Raw genomic sequence first — 27,762 nt, forward strand, 5'->3', positions numbered from 1 at the left:
GTTAGCTTTGGGTATTATTCCTAAGGAGAGATCCTACACTTGGATCTTGTTCTTCCATTAAAGGAAAGCTCAAGAACAAAAGAAAAGGAGATTTCTTTTGTGCCCATTTGAACCGAAATTTCAATGTAAGGATATGATTTCTTCTCTATTTTATTATATTGTTTGCATGCATAAAATCCACATTTAATTTTATTACAAATTAATTTCGACATATATGAGTATGTTAGTATGTATATGAATCTACATTTCCTTCATGTTCTTCTTATCAATCTTTAGTGTAGTTTATATCATTCTAATCTCTTCTTAATCTTGTAATCAACTTCTAATCAAGTATTAATACAAATCTCATTTCCTTAATTTCTCTTTTGTTCATCTTTTATTTTGGGTAATTGAAGATTATTTGGGTTATTATTGGGAGATTGACAACCTTCCAATCAATCATCAAGTACTTCTATTATTCTTTGCTTTATTTTGGAATCATTATTAGGTATAATTCTCTTTATCCCTTTTTAATTATTGTTAATCATCTTCATTTATTTATCATGTTTTGCTTTGTTAATGTGATTGACAACCTTGTTAACATGCTAAACTTGATAATGAGTGAGTAGTTTCCTTAACTAGGGTTAATGGGTAATTAGGGAAAACCAACATGGGGGATGATTCATGCTTAATTTAATATGTTTTCATAATTTATTTGCTTGCTTGTTGTGATCTCAACTTATGCACATGTTATGTTTGATGAAATGCGAGCCTATGAATCCTTGAATTTTTTACCCATCACTTACCTTTTCAATGAGACTTGTAAGACATAAACCAACTCGAGTCTCATTAGACCATGCATATAGTTGAGTAGGGAGGATTAAGTCGACTTATAGGTGTTGTACAATCTAATCGATTCGGCTCCGGGACCCAAACCTTCCTAGGATTGTAAGATATAAACCAACTCGATCCATCACAACAATAATTGCTTGCTTATAATTTGAGAATATGTTTGTATGATCAATTCCCATGAATCCTCTATGACCCCATGACACCCTAGTGCTTTTAATCAATTGTTTACATTTCATTTTAATCATCTTGCTTGTTTACTTTTATTGCTATTTAGTTTAGTGATCTTCTCATCTCAACCCAAATCGTGACACTCCTAGACACCGCTACTTGCAATCGAAAATCCTACATCAATACCCGTCCCATGGGACCCGACCTTTACTTGCCTCTTTACTAATAGTAGAGTTGTTTGTGAAGTTATAAATATTGTTTTGGTCTAGGTGCTCCTAACGACAAGTAACCGAAAATTAAGCTCCAAGTGAGTCCGGCCAATGTGTCACAATATTACCATCTTAGTGTGTAAGAACATAAGCTAACATGGTTACATTTTGACATATTGTCTTATGTCACCACATTTCTGCATAAATGTTGCCACTTATTTGTTGACATTTTTAACACCAATTAAGCATTGTTATTATGGTTACATTTCAGCCTAAGATGATATCATTTTACTAATGGTGGTTACATTTATGCATTGGCGTATCTAAGGGGGGTGCGGAGGATGCATCTGCACCCCCCATAAATCAAAGATAAAACTAAAACGAGAAGCCAAAATAGCATTAAGTTGGTGGTGGTGCAGTGGTAAGTTGTGGGAAATGGTTGTCGTAGGTTGTGTGTTCGAATTCCACTGCAGTAACTTTTGTATATTCTTTTGTTTTTGCTCTCACATTTGAGATTGCCTCCTTCTTTTTCCTTTTTTCCCTCCAAAACCCAAGTGAAAGAGTATTAATTATATATTTAAGATCATTAATTTGACTCCAAGAGGTATGCTAATTAATACAATTTATTCGTAGTACTAAAATTATTAGTAACGTTCTAACTTTAAATTGTAGACTAGTTTTGTGACTCGTGAAAATCACGGGTTTGATTGCTTTTGTTCTTTTATTTTTGCGGTATCGTTCAAGAATGCGTTATTCGGCTTGTTTGTCTTCTTGCTTATTATCTTGGAGATATGTTGGTAGGATACCTAAGCAAGGCAATAAAGAGGGTCCTGCCACATGTCCTGAGGATAAGATATATTATATCTAAGAGGGTTTGGGAATTTATTATATTAGAATAGTTGAAACTTGTTGGAAATCACAAACTCTTTATTGAACAATGACACCAAAACCCATGAATCCCTCATTTTAAAGAACACACGAATGTCCATTCTCTGATTTAGAAGGTGGTATTGCATATAGATTAAATGGGAAATTGTATTGTCTTGTGTTTCATCAGAGCACTTTAAACAACTTATTCTCAAAACCTAGAACTCAAAGCCTAAAAGCAAAAGTCAACACAAATTATGGAAAAACGTAAAATTGCATTCAAACAGTGGAATATTAAGTTTGCAAACTACTCTTATTTTGCTACGGTTCTCATTGTCTTTGTCTTTTTACTGATTGTTGTCTTGTTGTGTTAATCACTGTCGGTCCCCTTTTGTTTTTGTTACCTGCTTTTCTTTTTTTACGGTGTTTAGATTATCTCTGGATTTCGAGGGCGCTTGACTTTGTCACGGTGGTTATTTAGTTCACTCAACATTGACGGCTTTTGGTATTCTAGTACTTAATATATTGTTTTTAGTATTGTTTTGGTGCGTTCTAAGAACCTTGGTAAGAAACAAAAGGTTAGACACTTGAACATCTAATTCTATTCCTTATTACCTAACGTATTCTAATGAAAAAAGAAATGTAAAATAAAGTAAACATGTAAAATATATAAATGAATGGATAATAATGATATTTTATAACTGAATTTTACATATTGTCTTTAGTCAATTAGAGACGATATGAATAATGCGTAGAAAGCGTTCTGTTAAAATATAACTTATGTTTATCTTACTAATTAGGCTAAAATTACAAGTTTATTTTCTTAAATGCAAAGGAGTTTTTTAAACTTTTTCAGCAAATAATACATTTATAATTCTTGTCGATTTGTCGGTCTTGCAACATCGTCTTTGTAAATTCAATTGATTTCCAGCGTATTGAGAAAAATATTATTGAAATGATTTTTGTATAACTAAAGACCTAAGTGATATACTTCAATTATTAGTAAGGATTTGATGACATGTGACTTATATAAATAAAATTTTAGAATAAATACGCATCCAATATTTTTTAAAATAAATTTTATGTGAGCAATTTTTGGGAGGATACACGAGAAAATGTATCTGTTCAACAATGACATCATTCTAATTTCATTTCTATATCTCTTGTCAACTAGAGTCATCTCTATATCTCTTGTTGTTGGTGAAATTTTATGTGAGAAGCTTTGACGCCTATCCCAATGAATTCCAAAGAAATAAGGATGCACAATTTGTATTATTATACTTCCATTTTTTTAATTATCACCTCATTTGCTTGTCGCAATAATTAAGATTAGGAAAAAGTTTGCAATTGGTGGAGTAATGTGAGAATTTTACCCTTAAACGATGACATTTATTTTGTAATTTTTTAAAAAGTTATAAGAAGCATTTGGTAAAAAGCACGTCCCAAAGTAGAAATTAAAGAAAAAAGAGTGATAATATAAAAATAGACAAAAAAGAGAAGTGGGGTGATAATTAAAAAATATTCGTGACAATTGATTATGAGAAAAGAAAAATATATACAAATCATTACAAAAAAAAAAATAGACATTTCTCGAAGAAATATTGAGAGTGCTAGAAGAAAATATTTGATGGAAAACAAAAAATGATTTAAAGGCTTTAAAGCATTCAAAGTTGAAACAATGGATTGGAGAATGATCATCGGATTCCAATCAAAAACCATGCAAAATTTTTACCTTGATCCACATTAAAAAATACAATTTATATCCTTGGAGCATATAACTTCAACACTTCCATTAAGACATTTGATTTATAATCTGTTTGTTGACTAAGATATTTGATTTATAACCTGATTGACAAAATACAAGTTGAAGAGTACACGGAAAACTAATAAAGTGCACGAAAGGGTGTAAGCAATTTAGTAAAATTTGTTAAATTTGCCAATTAATATTCCAAGGGTTGGAATATATAATGTAACATGTCACCAATAATTAGATATTTATACTAAAATTTGATATTGCGCATACACCATAACAATAATAAAAAAAAAAAGGAAAACTCGATAAAAATGAAAAATATATTCAAGTCATAAGATAATTGCAAAGAAGTTCCATAACCATTATTTCCAGATTTCATGTAATGTTTTTGATATGTGAGTATGTCATCCTCCTGCAATTTTAATACAAACACAACAATAATAATTAAATATGATTCTAACTCTTAATTAATTCAAAACATAATAAGAATAAAAAAGTTAAATAATTCAATTGGTTATATATGCATACTTTACCCACCAACTTTTGGATGAAAATGAAAAATGGATTGTTGTAATATTTATATAAGAAAATTTTTGTAATTAATTATCTAATTAATTTCAAGAATTTATTTGAGAGAAGAAGATTTTTTTGTGAACTAAGGAGGAGATAAAAAATTATGGTGAAATAAATACAAAGTATAATAATTGTGAGGAAAACCCAAAAGACCATCTATTAAATAGAAGAAATAAAAATTAAATGAATAGGTAGATTGATACCAAATTTAGGAGAGGAAAATAAAGAGTTTTTATTAATTTATTTTTTGTGTTTGCAACTAATATTTGTTATTTTGTTTGTATTTTATAAGTATGTAACACATTGTATTTAGAGATTACTTTCAGTTAGATAATCAAGTAATTAATATAATTGAATTATTATTAACCAATAAAAAAATTACACAAAAATAATAATTAAATATGATTCTAACTCTTAATTAATTCAAAACATAATAAGATTAAAAAATTTAAATAATTCAATTGGTTATATATGCATACTTTACCTACCAACTTTTTGGATAAAAATGAAAAAGAGGATTGTTGTAATATTTATGTAAGAAAATTTATATAATTAATTATCTAATTAATTTCAAGAATTTATTTGAGAGAAGAACAATGTTTTGTGAACTAAGGGAGAGATAAAAAAAATTATGGTGAAATAAATACAAAGTATAATAATTATGAGGAAAAACCAAAAGACCGTTTATTAAATAAAAGAAATAAAAATTAAATGAATAGGTAGATTGATACAAATTTATGAGAGGAAAATTAAGAGTTTGTATTAATTTATTTTTTGTGTTTGCAACTAATATTTTTATTTTGTTTGTATTTTATAAGTATGTAACACATGGTATTTAGAGATTACTTTTAGTTAGATAATCAAGTAATTAATATAATTGAATTATTATTAACCAATAGAAAAATTACACGTGGATTAAAATTAAATGCTTTAAGTAGGCTTTTAACTATATTGTATAGATTTGTTTGTCGTTATTTCATATTCATAACCGCACCCCCTTTGAACAAATCCTAGATACGCCACTGCATTTATGACACACATTCTGTAAAGTGGCAACACATACTTACTAAGATGGTAAGAATTTTAATACAAACTTACATGTCAGTATGTTCATTCATATATGTTATCATTATATGATTCATTTAAATCAAATAAAACTTATTGTAGATGGTTACATTTATTGACTTAGATAATAAAATTTTACACAAACTTTCATGTCACCATCTCAATGCATATATGTGATCATTATAAGTCTCTATTCAAATTCAATCACATCTTCTTTGTACAATTGGATTTTAATGGTATAATTAAGATGGTAAGATTCTACCTATTAACTGGTTACATTAAATGTTAATGTGTAAACATCTGAAGTTTATATGCTGATAATGTGTTCATATTTACCAGCAACGAGACATCGGCTATGTTAGTGGCACATATGAGTCCCTTAATATGGACGAAGATCAACCAACCATAGAGCTGCGGGCGCCTGCTATTATTGACCTTATACGTTGTACGACAACGGGCGCAATCAACGTAAAAAAAAGGAACTTGGGAAAGAAGAAGGCTAGGAAAGGAACTGAAATGCGGGCAGCTAACAGTTCCGCGTACAAGGTTCTCCCGTGTTTGATATAAAAGGCGCAAAAGGGCATTAGGGTATATGATAACAATCCGACCACATTTTGGGGAAAACGTTTTAGGTAGTACATGTTGTATAGTGTTGTAAGGTTGTTATAACATTGTCAGCGTACGTTTTGTAATCACAAGTTCTCAAATTGTTACCATTTCACTCTAGTATATCACTAAGTTTAACTAAATATGTTACAATTTCACTCCAGTATGTCACCAGTTTAGCTAAGTATGATATCACTTCGGAACCAATTTCAGAATACCAGTAGAATTTAAATGGTAACACTATACTCTTCATGTAACATTAGAAATTAAAAGAACGAAGTATATAGTATTTTACTACTGATGTGGTCACATATTAGTCTCTTATATTAACATTATGTTATGTTACCATTCAAAATAAATCTATTACCAACTAATTACAATTTTATATACATTCTCAAATGGTAACAATGTACTCTCTTATGGTAACATTAGAAATTAAACGAACGAATTTTTGTAGTATTTTAGAACTGAAGGTAGTATACTACTATAATCTCTTAGATGGTAACATTGTACTCTCTTATGGTCACATACCACTCTTTGAAGTATTTTATAATTTCAGTGGTCATATATTCGACAAAAATTAAGACATTTTAGACGTTTATGATGACATAGTTACAATTGTAAGAAAAAATGCCACATTTAGATAGATAATGATGACATTTTATAATTATTAAGGTGGTCACAAAATAAACATTGTCTTACATGTCTAACATCAAGAGGGACTAAAATTCTATTCCAAAATAATATAACCCCAAACAAACCACCAAGTACTAAACATAAGTTTTATTACAAACAGACAATTAAACAGATAGTAGTCCATGAATGGCCTATGTCCCCTTCATTATTTTTCTTGGCAACACCCTTTGGAGGATCTCCAATTTTTTTTTTGTTTGCACCTCCAACTGCTTCGAGGTTTGTCCAACGTCGGACTTTGTTCTGTCCATTTTTAGGTGCTACGGTTGCATACGAATTTCTGCGAAATGAGTATAAAACCTTACCATTACTTTACATTAAAAGTGTCCTTCAAACAAAATATATGGTAACACATTTTGACTAATATATTGTAACATTTAAAATATAGTATATTTCGAAACTTAGGTGGTACCATTTTCATTTGTCGCCATGTTTATTCATAGATATTACCATCATAACATCCATTCACACATTCTAACTAATACAACAACATTTCATACAGGGTTACATTTCGAGACAAAGATGGTAACATTTTCATATGTCACCATGTTTATTCATAAATGTAATATTCATTCACACATTCTAACTAACATGACAACATTCCAAATATGATTACATTTCGAGACAAAGATGGTAACATTTTCATATGCCACCATGTTTATTCATAGACGTTGTCATTATAATATTCATTCACACATTCTAACTAACATGACAACATTCCAAACAGGGTTACATTTCGATATTAAGGTGGTAACATTTTTAATACAAATCATATGTCACCATGTTTATTCGTAGATGTTGTCGTTATCACATTCACATTCTAACTAATGTAACAACAATTAAAAACATGGCTACATTTCGACACTAAGGTGGTAACATTTTTAACACAAGTCATATATCACCATGTTTATTCATAAATGTTATTATAATATTCATTCACACATCTATAAAATATTATTAAAAGCCTAGACTAAAATGACTCATAAAGTCCACGTAGACAAAGCCACATATGATCATGAAATGCCACCTTTGATTAACGAAATACCACGTTTGACTATGGAATGACACGTCCGCATAAAAAATGTCAGCAACATTGACTTCTTAATCTTATCTTTTAATTAATTATTTTTGTATATTTATAGATAGACTATCTCATGACCTTTGGTGTCAAATATTGTATAACCTAAGTTTGAAAAACATATATCTAATCAACATTAAACAACTAATAAATATTTTACCGCTTCGTATTCCAAAAGCCATCACTAAATGCATACATCCTTATATAAACTAAACCAACACAAATCAATCAATAAATAATATAAAAAGGCTAAACTGAATGATCCACGTGGTACCACAACATTACTAAATTCCCTTCAATCTAAGCCCTCATACGTTCTCCCATTGTGTGTGCAATCACAATGTAACTTGAATAATGCAAAATTATTGATCACCATTAGCCTTTTCACATTCTGAGTGAACAATGCATAACCTCTCACTTTATCTTCCCCTCTATTTAATGTATTAATTAAACACAAACTCTTTATCTTATATACGTAGTAACTGTATTCTTCCATCCCCTATTCACCCATTAAAATCCCATACACTAGAACAATCACGGAAGTTAAGATCAAATCTTGAAGGGGTTAGTTTCATGGATGACGTAATTCTTCAATTTTGAATAAATGAAGTTTCTTGTATTATATTTTTAAATTTTTTTAGCCTTTTCATGTTATTACAAATTTGGTAGGATTTATTTGTATCTAATTTTTTTTTTGTTATATTTGTCAGAAATTAGTACCTTTTGTGGGCCTCTGAAGATTTTCGTTGTTAAGGACATCGAGCTGAATCCAAGCCAAAGTTAAGGGACAATAAACAATTGACCATTTGAAGACATCAAGGAAGAAAATATATGTTCATCATGTGAAGGAGGTGGATGAACACATGTTGCCATTGCTACTTCGCTTTTAAAACATTGCCCAAATAATTTGGTGTTTCTCCCTCTTTGTTCTTCTCTATTCCTAAATCCTAAGTGATTAGTTTTGAATTGTTGTTGGTGAATTACTGCGTAATATTTCATGTGAGCTACTACTCATTTTCAGAACGAGATCAAGTAACTAATACTTCATTGTTGTTTTTGTTTTTCAAAGACGCGGAAAATAGATATGGTGAATGGTCATGTGACTCATGTCTACTCCTTCGTTCTCTTAGACTCTTAGACTCTTACCATGTAACCATGTACTCTAACTATAATAACTAATAAGGAGTAAATAACTAAAATATCTAGCCTAACAATTTTGCCCCAACTCCATTTTATTATAGTTACAAAATTTTGATTAACTTTATGTATACTCCCTTCATCTCAATTTTCTAAGGTTAAGTAAGTTGATTCGACTTCATAATAGATTTCTTGAAAAGCTTGTAAAAGATCATCGGGCTATTGGAGAGGCCCCTAAGAGACCACAAAGGAACCTTGGTATAATGGTGTGGATGGATTTCCCCAATTTCCTTCAAAGGATTACTCTCAATTCCCTCTATCGCCGACATACAATCCTTTTCTTTATCCGAGTCTTGAATTGGTTAGAAACATTGACATTACTAATTTGTTATATACAAATGGAATTTCTTAATGAATATTATGTTTATCACTATTATCTCATGAACTCCTTGGAATCATTTTACTTTGTTGTTCCATATGATATAAGGTTTCACAATAAGTTTGTCTTTGTAATATGATCTGTACTAATTATATGGCCCTTCTAAATTGAATTTTTAGAAGGTGAAGAGAGGAGATCTAACGAGTTCGAACAAAAATGCATGACGTCGTGGCAGGGGCCGAACTACTTATGCGTAGATGTGAACTTACTTTATCGCATCATTAAGCTTGAAAATTGAATTGTTTCTTGTCTGTAAATGATGACTACACACGTTTTGGTTTGTAGTTTTTTTTAGTACTCCATTTCATTGAATTGTTTGTTATGCTACGTTCTCTCTAAAGATTTGGACAGTAGTGACTCCAATTGTTTGTACGCCATAATTTTATGCCAAAATTAATCTTCTCGCAATATATTCAAGTCTATTATTTACTACGTATGTCTTACCATTGAATGAGTTTAGGATTTGAAATTTGATAAGAAAGATTGTTATGAGTTTACTGGTTCGAATACGTATAAACATACTCAATAAAATGTGTGTAGATGAAGAAAAAGCCGGTGACTTAAAACACCGCTTAATGAAGGCTCAGTAACAGTAGAACAATGATGGTTAGTGCACGTCGACATCTACGAGAGTCTGCTACACTATCCCCTATCCAGTTTAATTTATCACTCCTATAACAGCTATAAGTGAATAAAAAATAGGAGATCAATTTACAAGTCAAGTCGAAACACAACATTTTTTTCTTAGAAGCCTAAAAAATAAGACATGTCATTAACTACTTCAACTTTGCAAATCACTTGAAACAGAAACACGAATAAGCTTTTAAGAAGGATTGTACTGCTCAGTATATTTTAATTAACTCACTAGCCAAACACAAATGCTCATTATAGACTTGAAACAGAAACACGAATGTTACCACTTTAAGCATAAGATAAGCAATAAGTTACATGGTTGGACCCAAAAATATTACCACTTTAAGCATATTGACCCGTTTTTCACTTTAGACGGATATATCCGACTAATTACTAGCCAAACTACTAGATGGTACTCCTGAGCGTAAATGTTTTTATCAAAACATGTACGGAGCACTATAGAACTAAACGTACGTGTCCACCTTGATGGAAAACATACGAATGAGTCTAAGCAAAACTCGTGCATTGCACGGGTCACAAAACTAGTTCTAACTAATATGACAATATTTAAAACAGGGTTACATATCGAGACTAAGATGGTCACATTTTTAACACAAACCATATGTTACCATGTTGATTCTTAGATGTTATCACTATAACATTCAATCAAATCTAAACAAACATTTAGTGTAATGGTTACATGTGTTGTCACTAGGTACATTTTTTCGACTAAGGTGGTCACATGTTCAACACTAATACACATGTCACTATGTTTACTCATTTATGTTATCTTGTTAAGATTCGTTTTAAACCCTAATAAACATTTCTATAATGAGCAGCATACTTAAACATAAGTACATTTTTCAGCTAAGGTGGTCACATTTTCAACACAAACACATGTCACCATATTTAGTCATTTATGTTAACATGTTAAGATTCATTTTAAATCCAAATAAACATAAATATAAATTACAACACACTCAAACATAGGTACATTTCTCAACTAAGATTATCACATATTCAACATTAACACATATGTCACCATGTTTACTCATTTATGTTATCTTGTTAAGATTCGTTTTAAACCCTAATAAACATTTATATAATGAGCAACATACTTAAACATAGGTACATTTATAACTAAGTTGGTCACATTTTCAACACACGCATATGTCACCATGTTTAGTCATTTATGTTAACGTGTTAAGATTCATTTTAAACCCAAACAAACAGAAATATAAATAGCAACACACTCAAACGTATGTACATTTCTCAACAAATGTGGTCACATTATCAACACTAATGTGATTACATTTTGCTCAGGTTATGACAAAAATATATTCCAAATTACAATCATACCTCTTCCGCGCATATCGGTCTCTTGCTCTTCTTTTTTATATCAGGTTATGGCAAATATATTTCAGATTACAGTCATATATACCGTCTTCCGCGCATATCGGTTTCTTGCTCTTCTTTTTTGTGCTAGCAGTTAACGACGTCGTCAAATGCCTCTGCATGACAAGCAAAATGCATTAGCAGTGCACCACAAACAAGTCTACTATTAACTAATAAAAATTGCTAAAAAAAATTTTTACAAATAAAACTAAGATCTTAAAACTAAGATTTTTTTACAAATGAAACAAAAATTAATAATTAAATCAATATGACCATTTTTTACAAATGAAACAAAGATTTTAACATTAATTGCTAAAAAAAACACCACCAAAAATTGTGACTATAAAAATTAAAATCAACACTTTCAACACAATACCTTCAATTGCTTTTTTCAAAGGCTTTTTGAGTAGTATTTTAAAGATGTTACTAAGACGGCGAGCTGAAGATGGCCGGGATGAAGATAGGAGATAAAGATCTTAAACTAAAATCTAACACAATACCTTGGATTTGAATGAATATGTTACCACTTTAATTTTTGACAAGCTGAATATGGTGAGTTAAGAGATGAAGATTTGGAGGAGATGAAGATTGTAATTTTTTTTGTGTTTTTATAAAGAGATACTCGGTGTAAGAGAAGAAGAAAGGAAAATTGTATTTTCAAAATGAAAGTTGAATTGAGGAATGGACATAAACTGACTTGTTGTATTAAAAGTCTTCATGTCGTCTGTTTGCATGGGAGAACTCCCATTTCTTTTTATTTTTTTAATGTGTATTGTCATATCAACATTAATATACTCCCTCCTATTCACTATATTCTTCCTCTTTCCTTTTTACACAAGAAATAAGAGAATGAATTTGGACCGCACAAAATACACTACCCCCACATGCAATTTAATTTGGACCACACAAATCAATCCAAAAAAGGAAATAGGGAAGAAAACCCGAATAATCCGAATAAGGAAATAGGGAAGAATATAGTGAATAGGAGGGAGTAATAAACAGATAATATAGGCCACTTGATCCATTATTGCATAAAACGGTATGTATCCACTCCGTCTTCAGCTTATGACGGATAGCGTCCGTCACAAGGGAGATGGGTATGAGATTTCAAACACTAGAATGGATTGAATCCATTTTAATCCATTCCAAAAGCTCCAACCAAACACTCCCATAAGGTGTAATTGCATGTTATTCACCTTATTTCTATTTAATTCAGTTCAACTCCGTTTCAGCCGAAGCGAACACGAGAATCTAAATAATCTATAAAATACTATTAAAAGCCTAAACTAAAATGGCTCCTAAAGTCCACGTCATTAAAGCCACGTGTGATTGAAAAATGCCACATCTGATTAATGGAATGCCACATTTATTTTATGAATGACACGGTTGTACTAAATGGCCAGCACATCACCAATTATTCACTAAATGGCCAGCACATCACCAATTATCAATTTCATCTTATTAAAAGGCCAAATTAAAATGCCACCTAAAAACTACGTAGACTCTATTGCAAAACCCATGTCAGCTCAACACAAATCCCGTCCCGACAACACAAATCCACAAATTCCGTCGCAGCTCAACACAAATCCCGTCTCTTATCATCATCCTTTCATGCCGACAACGGAATACCGTCATTCCACCGGCCCACACAAACCACCTACACAACCTTCACAATATGGGTTTCCCAATTCACCTCTATAACGCCGCCGGTTTTGGACAGTTCCCGGAGCCCCTTGGCGCAGTGCAGTACTGACTCTCCCCGGAACATGGCCACCGTCACGGATCAGCAGCAGTGGGCGCGGCGTTGGTGGCGGTTCCGGTTTATGCCCCGCCTCTCACCACCGAAGGTCGGTTACCGCTTTAAATTTATTGCAACTTTTCAAATTCCCCTTCTTACAGTTACTAAACCATACATTGATGACAATTAATTGTCATCTGTTTGCCTCCCCAAATGGATTACCCCATATAATCTGATGAAATTTCGTGTTTTATTGTATTCCCCTACCTTTTACAAACTCAGTACCCAACTTACCCAATTAGAGGTAAGTAGTCAAGCGTGTGGTCTACTGATTGTTTTCAATCTTGGTTGTGACTTTGATTTGCTGTATGTATTGGGCTTCAATTGTGTCCGTTTATTGTAGTCAATAGTTGGTGATTTCAGTCGTAACTCTGATTTGCTTTATATATTTGTCTTTAGTTGTGTCCGCTTATTTCAGTCGTAACTTTTATCACTTCTACAGGCAAGAAATCCCTTGCACTTTCATGCTAAAATTTCCAATATTATATCTTAGGATACTGAAACCATTTAAATCTTGAGATTTCAGTGCTAATTTGTGATGTTTGACTATATTTAATGAATATGGTTTATTAGTAATTATTGTGTAAGATCATTGTACAATGTCGACGGTTCTTTTGTATGTAAAATACCGCAATTATTTATGGTAATAAACAAGTGTTTAGCCAATCAAAGGGGTTGTAAGACGGTCTTATTCCGTAGTTTCTGGTGAGTTATAGATATATGCTTTAAGAATTGAGTCGTTGGAGAAAGCAGTGACCAAAGATCAATTATTGTAATTCTCAAAATGTGGTATTTCTTTAAAGTGGAATATCACAAAAATTGTGTGCTTCATGGATAGCAAATTGGCTTCACTGGACATTTGATATTTTTTTCATATGTTGTTAACCTCTTTTATTATGTTCATTGTTTCCTACCTTTGAACTTTGTTGATGTAGTATGCTCATGGGCATTTTTATCAATATCTACACATTACTCTAGCAATTACAATGCTTGGAGTTATAAATGAATGATGATGCTATCCGTTATATCTTTAATTTATCCTGTTTGTAGTTCTAAACCTTCATTGCGGTTTAACTTTAGACATTCTTAACTTACTTGGGTTTGCAGGCTTTGAGACCACTTGCCCCCCGTATTAACAAGTTGTCGGACAGCCTTTGAGACCACTTGCCCCCATATTAACAAGCGGTTGGCCAGCAAACTAAGCAGCCTCCAACCGACACACCCTCTGAAGGTCCTTCGACATCTATTCTTGGGCCTATTTCCCATTATTTGTTTTAACTATGTTGTATTAAACACGTCTACTGACCTCTTCCACCAATAATTTATTTAACGTTCAGATTTGAAATGGACTATAGTTACCGTAAAGGCGTAAAAGAGGCCGTCCCCGTAAGGCCAGAACTTCTCACGACTCAAACTCGGACACCCCAAACATGCCACGGCCGCTGGTGTTGATGAGTGACGACATTCCAAGTGGGCCTCTTTTGCACCCTTTTAAATTTGAAAATTTTGATGTTTAGATGGTACTTTAATCAATTGGTTCTTATTTACCGTATCCCATGCTGCAGGCGTCAGTGTTGACAGCATGGACATTGAAGCAACTGTTTCTCCGAAAAACAATCATTCCGCTGGTACCTCAAACCTCCCATCCTCCATGGAATCCGCTGACGACAACTCCCAGACAACTTTCGCCCAACCAAATACCTACCCATGTAAGACAAACAGAGAGACTGATGACATAAACTGTAGTCACCGTAAAAGAGGACGTTCACGTAGGCCAACAAGCGGAGCTATTGACAAGCATCTCATAGCCGACAACAACATAAGTGGTAAAATTTGTCAAATTTATTTATGCCTTGCACTTCACAAACTGAATAAAATGTATAAATATTTTTTGAACCATTTAAACTAGGTTCAGCGTACGCCTTCGATACAACGCATGAACAACCCCCTACTACATTGATTATGTACCTGACTTCAAGGACGCCATGCTTTATTTTTTTCCCCCTACTCTTTGTCACTTCTCCAAAACATTAGAGTTGTATGCAGTAGTTTAGGAACTTCTACAAGAGAGATGACATATTATGCATATGCTTAGTGGTAGGGAGTACTAAATACTTATGATCGCTTAATGTTTTGGCTACTGCAATTTCTTGCGGTTTTAGCCGCTGTTTTTTTGTCATTACTGTTGGAAGTTGGGTGCTTTTGAGTTGTTGAATTGGATACTTCATCATGTTTATTATTTGCAGATGATAATTTTAGGACATTTTACAAAATGGCTGCAAATTTATCTATACTATATTTGACGCTTATAATGGGAGACTTGATGCTGCTTTGCTGAGAATGCTGCTTTGACTGAAGCATCATTCCCTTGCAAAGATGCCGTGAGTGAGTTTGCCGTAGATCACAGTTTCGAAATAGTGTCTAAGCCTGAGGAATCATGACATTGAATGTGAAATCCTGAAGCATGTGTAGTTTATGTTCACTTGTAGTTTAAATACCTTTGTATGAAGAACAAATACTTTAGTATGTGTCGTTACATCCCCGATCATTGTTATTCAAGCCATTTCATTGCATAATTGTTGATAACTGAATAGGTATCATAACTTCATATCAGTCTATATAAGATCACTATAAACTCGCGGGCGAAAACTTCTACTTGGCCAACTTCATAACGCTGAGTCGAGAACCAAATTTACATTCTACAAGTAACTCGGCAATTTTCATTGTATTATTAACTTATCAAGTCTTCCTTAAGACGGACTTTTTCTATCATAGGCTAAAGACGAAAAAAAAAAGAATCATTTACTGAAATAAGAATTTGTGTTTACAATAAAATGTGTAAAAAATAATTGACATATCTATTACGTGTGTTAGATAGGCTATCAACAACATTCTTAATTAAATTAGCCAATTATATAACACGAACTTACAACGCAGAGCAAAAGAACGAAGGACCAACACCAACAAAATCCCGATTTTGGGACATGACGATGCAGCTGACCAAATACCATGTACTCTACACTTCTACAGGAGATGAAGATGTATAAAGCATGGTAAGATGAGTGCTTTGCATTAGTGAGAGTAAAAATGTGGAATGAGTTGTTGGTTTGTGTTGGTTTGGCTGGTAGAGAGCTAAGACCAAAGATTGAACTAAGCCCGAAAAGAGAAAACGGGTTACTTCTCACATCCCCTATTTACTAAATGAATAGGCGAAACTCCAAATTTTCCCGCCTAAACATATTTCCTAAAATTAATTTGTTATTTTTAGCATATTCTATAAGTATGGTGGGTTATAATACACATAATCTTTCAAACTTATATATTTATGTCATTTAGTATTTTACATCCTACACAAAATTATCTCCAATCTTTTTGTGATATAAAAAGGAATTCTATTTTTTTTTGTTTAAAGAATGATACGAAAAAAATTCATTAATTTTTTAAAATAAAAAGTTGCGCCTAAAAATATATTATCAGTAAAATTTTATAAAATAACATCATTAATCTCTCGATAATAGGAAAAACTTTCATTGAAATACTCATTTCATGATTAATACGATTTTGACTTTGATTTTTCAAATCAAAATATAACGATGTGAAATGTAAAAAAAAAAAAAAAAGATTAGTTAATTTAAATTTCATAAATATAATACATTTAAAAAATTAAAACTCTATATATACCGTGCATAAATTGCACGGGAGCTAAACTAGTAAATATATAAAGCGCGAAAAGAAAAAAGTAAATACAAAACCGACACACAAATGGGCTTGAAATTTTGACACGCAAACGGGTACAACGACAGACAACAACAAAGGTATACGGTGGGAAGACCAAATCAGAAGCTAAAAACAAAAAAACCCGTGATTTCCACGGGTCCCAAAACTAATTTTTCCATTTAAAAATAACGTAAGAAAGGAGCCCTAATTCTAAATTTTGGGGGAAAAATAGAAACCCTAATCAATTTCACAATTTGCAGCCACTACACTCAGGAGTCAGGCCCTCGCTCATCAGTCATCAGCACAGCCAGAAGAATGCTAAGCTGCAAAAGTTTGCTCTTCAAACACAAATTATTCAAAAACAGCAAGAAAAAAACCAAAAAGAAGAAGAAAATCAAGCATATCTTTCACCAAAATGGTACCTTTAATTCGACCAATAATGAACAACATTTAGAAAATCCTGAAAATGATGAAATTGATGAAGGCTTTAGCCTAAAATCATCAGCCCCTTCACATAATCATGGAGTTCAACCATTGGGTAATCTTTATCTTAGCTCAAATCCCCATAATTCTAGAGATACTGGCTTAGGTAACTTAAATATACTTAGTGATGAACTTGTTGTTGATATTTTAGGGTTTTTAGATGGTACCCATTTGGGTATTTTATCAATTGTTAGCAAATCTTTGTATGTATTCTGTGCCCATGAACCATTATGGAGGAATTTGGTGTTGGAATCATATAAAGGTGGGTTCTTGTTTAATGGGTCATGGAGAAAAACTTATGTTTCTGCTTGTTTTCCTAAGTTTGATGTTGCAAATGTTGAATCTTGGGGTGGTTTGGTTGTTAGAGATTTTTATTCTGATTATTTGTTTCAAAGTTGGTTGTGTGCTAATCTTGAGATGAAGCCTGAATGGGTTCAAAGGGATAATATACGGCGTAGAAAGGCGATTTCTGTTGAGGAATTTGTAGCGGATTTTGAAGAATTAAATAAGCCGGTGTTGTTGGAAGGTTGTATGGAGGATTGGGTTGGTTTGGATAAGTGGGATAAGGATTATTTGATTACGACGTGTGGGGATGTTAAGTTTGCTGTTGGTCCTGTGGAGATGAAGTTGGAGGATTACTATAGGTATTCTGAGTTGACTAAGGAAGAGCGACCATTGTATTTGTTTGATCCAAAGTTTGCGGAGAAAGTGCCTGCATTGGCGAAAGAGTATGAAGTTCCTGTGTACTTTCGAGAGGATTTGTTTTCTGTGTTGGGTGATGAGAGGCCTGATTACAGATGGTTGATAATCGGGCCTGCTGGTTCGGGATCCTCTTTTCATATTGATCCTAATTCGACATCCGCATGGAATGCTGTGATTAAAGGGTCGAAGAAGTGGATATTGTTCCCTCCGGATGTTATACCTCCTGGGGTCCACCCTAGCCCTGATGGTGCCGAAGTGGCATGTCCAGTTTCCATAATTGAGTGGTTCATGAACTTCTATGAAGCTACTAAAAATTGGGAGAAGAGACCAATTGAGTGTGTTTGCAAAGCTGGTGAGGTCATATTTGTGCCTAATGGATGGTGGCATTTGGTCATCAATTTAGAAGAGTCAATTGCGATCACACAGAATTATGTTAGCAGGTATGTGATTTACAATTTACGTTCTTCTCTAGTTTATTTTTCTTAATATGCTTGTTGATGGTCAGTAGAGATCTTAGGTAGAGTTACAAAGAAGTTGTTTTCCCCTATGAGATTAGGTTGCAAACATCCCCTTGAAATGCTATGCTCTACCAGTGCTCTCCATCCATAACAATCTAGCCAGCGGTGGTCTGACCTCCATGCTGCCCCAAAGCACCCAGACCACCACACATTTGTCACGGGGAACAACAAATATGACACCCCAAATCCTTCATAATTACCTTGAGTCCTTGACCCACTCATACACACCACAGATCCAACAAGGCAAACAACCGATACTCTCACCTTCGACCTTGATGAACCACCCTAGAGCACCATTCAATATTGTCTTGAACCACTCACAACCATGATGGCGACTCCCCTGACCATAGTGATAGCACCACCACAAACCCCTGATCACGACAACGGGACCCCACCTACCTCAGTCGCCGATAAACAACATAGTAGGTTAGTCAATGACATGTTTGAATTTTTCATGTTAACTAGACCGGTCAAATTTTTACTCGTCCCGGAGACGTGACTCGTTACAACTTGTTACTTTGTTCATGAACTCGTAAACCAAAAGATTCGACAAATTTATCAAATAATCAAATGAAATTTTATTGTTTGGCCGCATCATAGTTGATATACAAAGGCATGCGTGTGTTAGTCGACTTGCACGCTTTTCACTATTGAGTCGTTCAATTTACCATCTGATTGTTCCAGGAGAAATTTACTGAATGTATTGGAGTTCCTGAAGAAGCCAAATGCCAATGAGCTCGTATCAGGAACGAGGGACCGTGTGAACCTCCACCACAAGTTCAAAAGTGCAATCGAGTCTTCTTTTCCGGGGACTATTGATCGGCTTGAAAGAAAAGCTGAAGAACAGAAGAAGAAACGATCTTTTTGGGATACTATATCAGATAACAGCGCTGGAGCTTTCAAGTTTTCATTCTAGACACAGTCGCCAATAAAAGAGGGACCTTTTAAAATTTAGTTCCAGTTTTTGTTTTACACAATCCAAGTTTGTCAGATTGATATACGAAGTGTGTGCGATTGGCAACTTCAACTCTATATGGATTGATCGCGTTGCAGTCACTTGGTTGAGCTATTTACTAGTACTAGCTTCAAATGAGCTATTTTTGTAATTTTTTTAGGAAAATCATTGTTTTTGTTACTTGACTGAGATACAAATTTGTGAGTTCAATTTCGAATGAAGGATTAATACTTCTGAGGTTGAAATTCATGCATTCACTCAGGCCATAAAACTTGCACCAATTGTCGTCCAACAATATGCCGAATATAATGTGCAGAAATAAGGAATATTATTTCAAATTTTCACTCGCAAATCGCAATGAGAAATGAGCGACGGATGGACGTAGTCTTACATGAATATGTGGTGAACTGTACAGAAATTAATTTGTCAAAATCTAATCAAACCCTAAACATTAGAAAACCCAAATACCACACTGGCCTATATATCACATGATATTAAAATCCCAAACTTCCAAGGGAGAAAAGAGGGGAACAGCCGAACAGAGAAATGAATCATAAAGAACACTGCACAAAAGAACAACCAAATTTCCAGAACGACATTTCCAGAAATGAATGCAAACACTTTTTAAGCGCAATCCTAGAAAGTGGACTCCATTTTGGGAGAAAAACTAATTCTGCAGCTTATTTTCGAACTTGTGTGGATCTTACACATCGCCATAATTTTCCATGAGGGCTTTTATCCAGGAGCATCAGCAAACCAACATTATTTGGGGTCAAATCGAACATATACCTGCGAATTCCATCCAAAAAAAAAGAGTAAAATATCAGTAGTGAAAATAAAACTTGTAGCCAAAATAAATCGTTTACGCATAACAGATGTATTTGGTCTTTATAGATGCCCAAATTTAAAAAGAACCTTCCTCTTCACGTCAAAACCTTCAGAAGAGAAAAAAAAAATGTGCCATGTCACCTAATGAAAAAAATGCAAGGCACGAGCAACACAAGCCTGCCTAATAAAACAAGTTTGCAAGTGGAAAAACCATATTGTAGAATTCCTGTACAGGATTCCGAAGAGCAAGCTATAGTATTGTTTCAATTCAACCAAAGACTTACGAGTAATTCTGGTGAACAGTCTGCAGTAAAAACAAATTTGGGCTCTAATCTAGTAATGTTTATCCACTGACTATATAATGGATACCGAAGAAGCATTAGCCTAGCGGTTGAAACAGAGGTCATGTGGACGATAGGGTGCTAGTTTAAATCCCCCATCCCCTTTATCGTTCTGGCCTTATGCCCCCTCGTACACCAAACAGAACATAAAACATTTCTCAATTTACTCCTTGTTGCTTCAATCCGTTACGTGAATATGGCAAGCAATCTCAAATGACCATGCCCTAAAATCTACCACGACGTAGTTAAACCATGTGATACCAATTGGTTCACAATTTGGATTATATAATAAATTATACTCCCTCCATTCAATTCCAAATACATGGTATCATTACACACTTACCAATGCAAGATTTTTAATATAAATATCTTCAATTTTACGTTATAAAAAAAATATAAAATTTTGATATTCTAACTGCATTTACAAAGACGAATTAAACAAGATCCCACATGAATATATTTTCTCTTATATATTAGGAATATCGAATATTCTCTTCGAACATGAATAGTGTCACAATAGGAAATGTTGTATTTGGAATTGAATGGAGGGAGTAACAGATGAAAATAGGTACTAGAGGTGATCACTAAATGACAAAAAATAAAGGCTTAATGAAAGATGCAAACATATTTCCCAAATAAATATATCAAACTCATGTTTCAGTCTTCAGAAGACCATGAATGGTACATGCCATCCTTAATGGCTTGCTTGTGTTAACCATAACCAACTTATCAACAGCAAAGAGAAAGACGATTATTAAAACAGCTCGCTCTAAATAGAGTAAGGATCCTCTCCATCTCTTAAAAAGAAATGGATATCCATTACTTTTTCAGTTGTTCGGATTAACTCTGGCCTGACTGGGTGGTTGTAAATTTACTTGAGAATGAAAAGGTTAATGAGTGGGATTGGAATATATAATATAATATAATAATCCTTGAGAGAGGAAATGGACATAAAGAAATGGAGAAGGGGACGATAAAATCAAAAATTCACCAGTACATTTTGCTGTTGGATGTCAGTTCACATCTCTAGCTACTTAGACTTATGCTGTCTCTCTTACTAAGTCCTAACCTCAAATAACTATCAACAATGTACAGTAGAAGGAATGTCTGTTAAGAATTCCTTTTTCAATTATCTTCATTCTGCCTATATCCGTTAACTAACATACAAATAAGTTATCTGACACCCATCACCCAAACAAATTCTTGCAAGCGGGTCATATACTCATATATACAACAAAAAAAGAAAGAAACAAGACTGTGCGGAGATGACAAACAATTATATCAACAGAATACTGAACTCACTTGCTTTTATGTGCTTTCTTTCTCCAGAAAACAAAAGACAGCAGCCACTGAAACAGAAATGAGAAACGAATGAGATAGGTCCAGAGCGTAAAGGAGTGAAGATATATATCGTCAAAAGTCAAACATGCGTAAAAAAATCTTCAATATAGGGCAAAATCACAGACAAATACAGAGTATTATTTTCAATGCAAATAATCGACACACGCCAAAAGGCAAACAGGGGGTGAATCAACAAAAGCATGATCTCATAGACATGCGGCAGTTAAATCCTACAGGTTTATGAGTGGAATCATTAGAGATTAAAGGCCAACATTTTCCCAGACATTTTGACTCTTTGACACAAACCGTAGTTGTCTAGACCAAAATACCCTCAGTTAAAAGTATTTTAGCCATCGCAAATCGCAGTAGGTACAGTAAAGCCGACAACACTGCACATTGACATTTTCCGCTAGAACCATAAACGGTAATACATTGAATTCAAAGCATCAGAAGTACCTAATTTTGGTATTTATTATAGTTCATGTATATAATTAGCTGATTTGTTTCTTTCAGAATTCATAAAATGAAAGACTTCACAGGTTATCTCACAGGGCATAAAGCAACTCACAGTCTCACACTATCTATGTTCCACCAATTTTATACATTGAATTCAAAGCATCAGAACCTTATTTTGGTATTTATTATACTTCATGTATATAATTAGCTGATGTATTTCTTTCAGAATTGATAAAATGAAAGACTTCACAGGTTATCTCACAGGGCATAAAGCAACTCACAGTTTCACACTATCTATGTTCCTCCAATTTTATACAATAACACTGTTCATCACCACATTTCCCTAATATCTGCCTTTGAGAATGGCTTTTAAGGTAAGCGCACAATAAGGGAAGCTTCTTTACTCCACTTGTGGACAAAAATTCTTCAAATCCCTGATCTTGGTGAGGCAACCACGAACAAGTAGATTTCAACATTTCTACTGATTACGATACAATAGAGGAATATGGTGATCAGGGTCGTCAAATGAAGATGCTATTATTTTTACTTCTGAAATTTATCAAAGCGCCCTATCACCCTCCACTCTTTCAACAGTCATATTAATCCAACATTTATTTCTCCTCTAGGTAACATTTATACTGATATCATTTTTTTTGGTACAGATACTGATGTTTATTATTTTAGACAAAAATTTAAGCAAGTTGGTACTCCATATAATTATTTATGTTAAACTAACTCAGTAATAGCAAAGATGAAAAGACAGATTTTCTCTCTCCTATTAACCATAGTCACGCAAAATAGCTGGAAGTACAGAGCTCCGTAACACTTAGTAACTGCAGTGGGCCTATTGGCCACTACCAATCAGAAATACAGAGCTCCGTAACATTTAGCAAGATGAAGACTCGAACTCACAATCTTCCAATCAGAAATTAGCAGTACAAACTTATGCCAAAGGGTTTGCTAATAATGTATTCTTATTGTTATAGCGTATATATTAATGAGGCCCCTTTTTTTACACAGTTCTTTACACAATTTGAACGCGTTGTTCGACGGCCCTGCTGCTTTTTTTGGGGTTGTAACCATCGGATGTTTGGTAAGAACTAAGAAGGGTACATCAGTCCATTCAGTTAGCGGGCGGGAGGTTTTAAAATATGCCTAGCCTTGTTCTCCGGATTGGGAAAAATAAACATCAGAACGATGCAGTGACCATACAATTTGCAAAGGTAACTCGAACAGGCAAAACAAAATCTAAGGAGATTCAGTATATACTCGCTGATAAGGGTAATGGATCAGTTTGGAACTTCCATAAGGGAAAAATCAATATCAGGTCTTTATCTTTTCTAAACATGCACAAGCATAACCACTAATTCACATCAGTTGAAACTCAGAATACTTCTCTGGAAATGCAACTTTGAGTCAGGCAACTCAAAGCATCTATTGTAAGTTAACAAAGATATACTCCAGAAGTTAGGTACAAACAGGGTATAAGAACAAAAAGTCCAGCAGAGAAAGAGACCAAGGAACTTCAAAAAAAAAAGAACTGTCGTACATAGGAATCAATACTATCATAACAGGGCCCAGATCCAATAAAAATGCATATATAATGTCAAATAAGCCCAAAACAACAGCATGGATATAGGTTTACCTTACAAACTGCAACAATGGAAAAGGTCCTAATGACGGATAGCTTTTGAACAGGCATCGGTTTTGCTGGTGTCATATCTTTACACAATTGTTGAGCAATTTCTCTAAGTAAAACCACTTGTGCTTTATCAGTCTGCATTGACATAATTGTCTGCCGCATTGATTCTCTATCAGCCTCAAGGGCCTGCAGTCTCAAGTATAGCTTCTTGACTTCAGGCTCTACTGCGTCGGCATGCGTTAGTGACCCCCTTGGTGTAGGTATGTACTCGTCGCAAAACTTTCCAGCAGTTTTGGGCTCCATGTTATACGGTGCTCCGGGATGCACAGAATCAATTGTATACACTCGATCACTCATGTCATCTTCATAGTCAGATGCACAATCTGACTTTCTCAATTCCTCGGCCACACAATCTAGCTTCTTGAAACTAGTACCAAACCTTGGAGAATCATACGTGTAATCAGATCCTAAGTCTCTACCAAACCCGGGTAATGAACTTAAGCTATCAACAGAAATCCTCTTGGAGTGTCTGGACCGTCTTGGAGAATGACCAACAATTATCTTCTCCAAAACAGGCCTGGGACCAAAGTCCCCATTCATCTGATCGCCACGAGGAGTTCCTTCCAATTGATTGATCCTGTATTCTAGATTCTTCAAATCTTGACTCCTCGGAGTCTCACCAAAGGGGTACTTCTCAAAATCCACATCATCTTCAAACTCTGATTGTCCTTGTGATTCATTCAAATTACATCTTAGAGGAGGATAGGCATAGGTGGGAGAATCAACAGCACTATAAAAGCTTTCGTTGCGATTATACCTTTCCTTCATACCCTCAGCTTCGTATTCTGTGAGACCATAACTCATCATTCTATGCTTACAGGCTTGAATTTCACATGTAAGGGCTTGGATTGTCTGCTCTCTTTTATACAACACATCCTCCAATGCAGATATCTCCTGAGCATCATGTGAAATTTTCTCCTCAGTAAAACGTTTAAATTGCCGAGCCTCCATTTGGACCTCCGCCTTTTCCCCTTGAAGCCTCAAAATCATCGACATTGCCTCATTAGCAGCAGATGAAGATGCATTCCTCTCTTCTTCCAACTCCATACACAAGTCCTGAATTGTCGACTGTTGGCTACTAACCGTCTCTCGCAACAAAGCGCACTCATTCTCAATCCCAACCCGTGCAAGAGGCAAGATATCAAGACCAGGGATATAGAAACGACCACTACGCTCAAACTCGTCATACTTCCTCTTGACCGACCTAATCCACATCCCAGTGGAAGAGTCGGTCGTCAGAGAACAGCTACATCCACAATCACAGCATTGCTCCAGGTTTTTCGACGGGAATGACACAATATCATTAGCCATATGTCACAATCCACAATCAACTCCGAATGCATTCAAACCCAACCTAACTCTCAGCCAGCACCCTCTCAATTAGCTCGAAACGACAAAATCAATCTCTCCCTCAATATCTAAAATACCCCTCTCAATGACTCGCTACCTGGAATTCGCAATCAAACTGCGAAAACAATCCTCTCAGATCCTCAAAATGTACCCAAACTCCTACAAATCAAACAATACAAAAAAAATTCAAAAATATAAAACTAGATTAACAAATTAAGCAAAACTTAATTTGCAATTATTAGTGATTGCAACAAATACAATATAATGTGTTGCATCTCATTAAAAAAAACGACCAAATCAATACGAAAAAATCAACAAAACTGCGAGCATCTGACGAATTCAATGTAACAACAGCTGGAAGAATAAACATCGTGCGCAGCAAATTAAGAAATTTTTTTAAAAAAAAAAAACAATTAACATTAACATAACAAATACCTTCAAAAAATACCGAAATTCAGAACAACGAAGGTTAGGTAGATGATCCGAAAGGAGAAAAAAAACAATAAAATAATGAAAAAAGATATTTTGAAGAGAGAGAAAGATTGAATTCTCTCTCTTGAGAAAAGAGAGAGAGAGAAAAGCGAGGGAAAATTGTGAGGAGAAGAAGAGGGAGAAATTGTAAAAAAAAAAAAAAAAAGTTGGAGAGAGAAGAGAGAGAAATTAGGGATTTTGAATTAATTTGTGAATTTATTTATGAATTTCGATTGAAAAATTAGAAACCCTAGATTTTTATTTTATTTTTAAAGAAAAAAAAGATGGTATTTTGTTTGTTTTTGTTTTGAAAATTGAAAAGTTGAGCAGTGTGTTGAATTGCGGGTAAAATTTGGAGGCGATGATTTGTTGGTGAAGGAGGTGTTTCTGTATTGTAATGTGTGTGTATGTGTGTATTGGATTTAACTGAAAATCCGGTTTCTCTTTTACGAGTATTATTTTTGGATTTTTTGGGAGTTAATTTATATATACAGTATGTAATTATGTCTATTAGCTTAGAAACTGATTCTTTCTTATCATTGGATGAGGATGATAAAGCATATTCCATTAGTCTGTAACTTTGTTATCATGGATTCATTATGATTGTGATGGGAGATTTTTTGATTATTTTGTGGGAGTTAAAGATTATCTGTCCTATTTTTTATCATTATATCTTTATTGTCGGGTTTTAACGAAATCTATCATCCGAGTACATTGTTGACGATTATGTCCATTTCATTTATCCTTTCTTTCATTTTCATTGTATTTGTTCTCTTTTTATCTACTTAATACTCGCTTTTCTTAGCTACGAGTTTGTTGTGCGGAGGGATTCTGTTTCAAGGTATAGGAGTTTTATCTCCAGTGAAGGCAGACTTTGGTTTGCATTCCGCCTTTCTTTTCTGCGTCCTAGTGGCGTAAGTGCACTTTGCTCGCTCTCGATGGCTTAGAAGACTCGTTAGTTTTCAGAAATTGTAGTACGATGTCGAGGGAGTGTACTACATTGATTATAGTACAATGTCGAGGGAGTGTACTACAATGATGAGAATAATATAGTCGGTGTTGAGGGAGTATACTACGAAGACGAGAATAATATAGTACGGTGTTGAAGGAGTGTACTACGATGATGATAATCAACGGTGTCGAAGGAGATGCTGGTATTTAGGACTTATGTTGAGATATAGGATCCCCTTTTCTGACCAGCGGTTGACACCTGTAATCGATATGCTCATATGTTGTTGTTGATTGCTATGATGGTTGTTTGCTCTTGTTATTGTTATCGTTACATCTTCGCCTTGTTATATTTATTGACTGTCCCTACTCAACCTTTGGTCGACGACTTGTGTGCATTATTGTATAAAAACTTTTTTTATAAACTTCCTGTAGTGATTCATTTGATATTTCCGGCAAATAGTAAACAATGAGTCTTACAGATGCATAGTTGTGATGTGACACCCCCATACTCCAAGTGCCTTACCAGGACCACTTAAGGTATGGAAACGTCACCATCCCGGTTACCCAAGGCAATGATAATCATAAGACAATAAAGAAACATACTTTAAAAGTAAATACGGTTTAAGTGATTACATGTCCAAACCAAAACTGTTAAATTGAAATACAAAGTGCTCAAAAATGTCTACTAGCCAAAATCACAAA

General features: G+C 34.0%; 2 protein-coding genes and 1 long non-coding RNA gene across 3 annotated transcripts; 1 reads left to right on the forward strand and 2 right to left on the reverse strand.

Annotated features, from left to right (window-relative positions):
- Positions 1 to 6,770: 6,770 nt before the first annotated feature.
- Positions 6,771 to 12,123, reverse strand: LOC141593875 (uncharacterized). The gene is made up of 3 exons (XR_012521967.1): positions 11,824 to 12,123; positions 11,412 to 11,563; positions 6,771 to 7,045 (listed from the first exon to the last, which is right to left on the reverse strand). It is a non-coding gene; the product is annotated as an uncharacterized LOC141593875 (long non-coding RNA).
- A 5,045-nt stretch (positions 12,124 to 17,168) lies between these two features.
- LOC141606696 (arginine-specific demethylase JMJ22) lies at positions 17,169 to 19,958 on the forward strand. Its single transcript, XM_074425941.1, has 2 exons — positions 17,169 to 18,587; positions 19,350 to 19,958. The coding sequence occupies exons 1-2, from the start codon at positions 17,278 to 17,280 to the stop codon at positions 19,579 to 19,581; spliced, it is 1,542 nt and encodes a 513-aa protein (XP_074282042.1). The 5' UTR covers positions 17,169 to 17,277; the 3' UTR covers positions 19,582 to 19,958.
- On the reverse strand, positions 19,929 to 26,344 carry LOC141606688 (myosin-binding protein 7). The gene is made up of 4 exons (XM_074425930.1): positions 26,074 to 26,344; positions 24,232 to 25,797; positions 22,092 to 22,138; positions 19,929 to 20,409 (listed from the first exon to the last, which is right to left on the reverse strand). Exons 2-4 carry the CDS (start codon positions 25,597 to 25,599, stop codon positions 20,301 to 20,303), a joined length of 1,524 nt encoding a protein of 507 aa, XP_074282031.1. The 5' UTR covers positions 25,600 to 25,797; positions 26,074 to 26,344; the 3' UTR covers positions 19,929 to 20,300.
- Positions 26,345 to 27,762: the final 1,418 nt, after the last annotated feature.

Source organism: Silene latifolia, chromosome 1, assembly GCF_048544455.1.
Source record: "Silene latifolia isolate original U9 population chromosome 1, ASM4854445v1, whole genome shotgun sequence".
Classification (NCBI taxonomy): domain Eukaryota; kingdom Viridiplantae; phylum Streptophyta; class Magnoliopsida; order Caryophyllales; family Caryophyllaceae; genus Silene; species Silene latifolia.

Bases quoted from the DNA above. Each gene is read 5' to 3' on its own strand.
- LOC141606696 (XM_074425941.1), top strand. From the start codon at position 17,278: ATGCTAAGCTGCAAAAGTTTGCTCTTCAAACACAAATTATTCAAAAAC. The intron at 18,588-19,349 runs GTATGTGATTTA...TGATTGTTCCAG, and splicing joins ACACAGAATTATGTTAGCAG to GAGAAATTTACTGAATGTAT.
- LOC141606688 (XM_074425930.1), bottom strand. From the start codon at position 25,599: ATGGCTAATGATATTGTGTCATTCCCGTCGAAAAACCTGGAGCAATGC. The intron at 22,139-24,231 runs GTAAACCTATAT...TTTCTGTTTCAG, and splicing joins CCATTGTTGCAGTTTGTAAG to TGGCTGCTGTCTTTTGTTTT. The intron at 20,410-22,091 runs GTGAGTTCAGTA...TGGAATTCGCAG, and splicing joins AAGAAAGCACATAAAAGCAA to GTATATGTTCGATTTGACCC.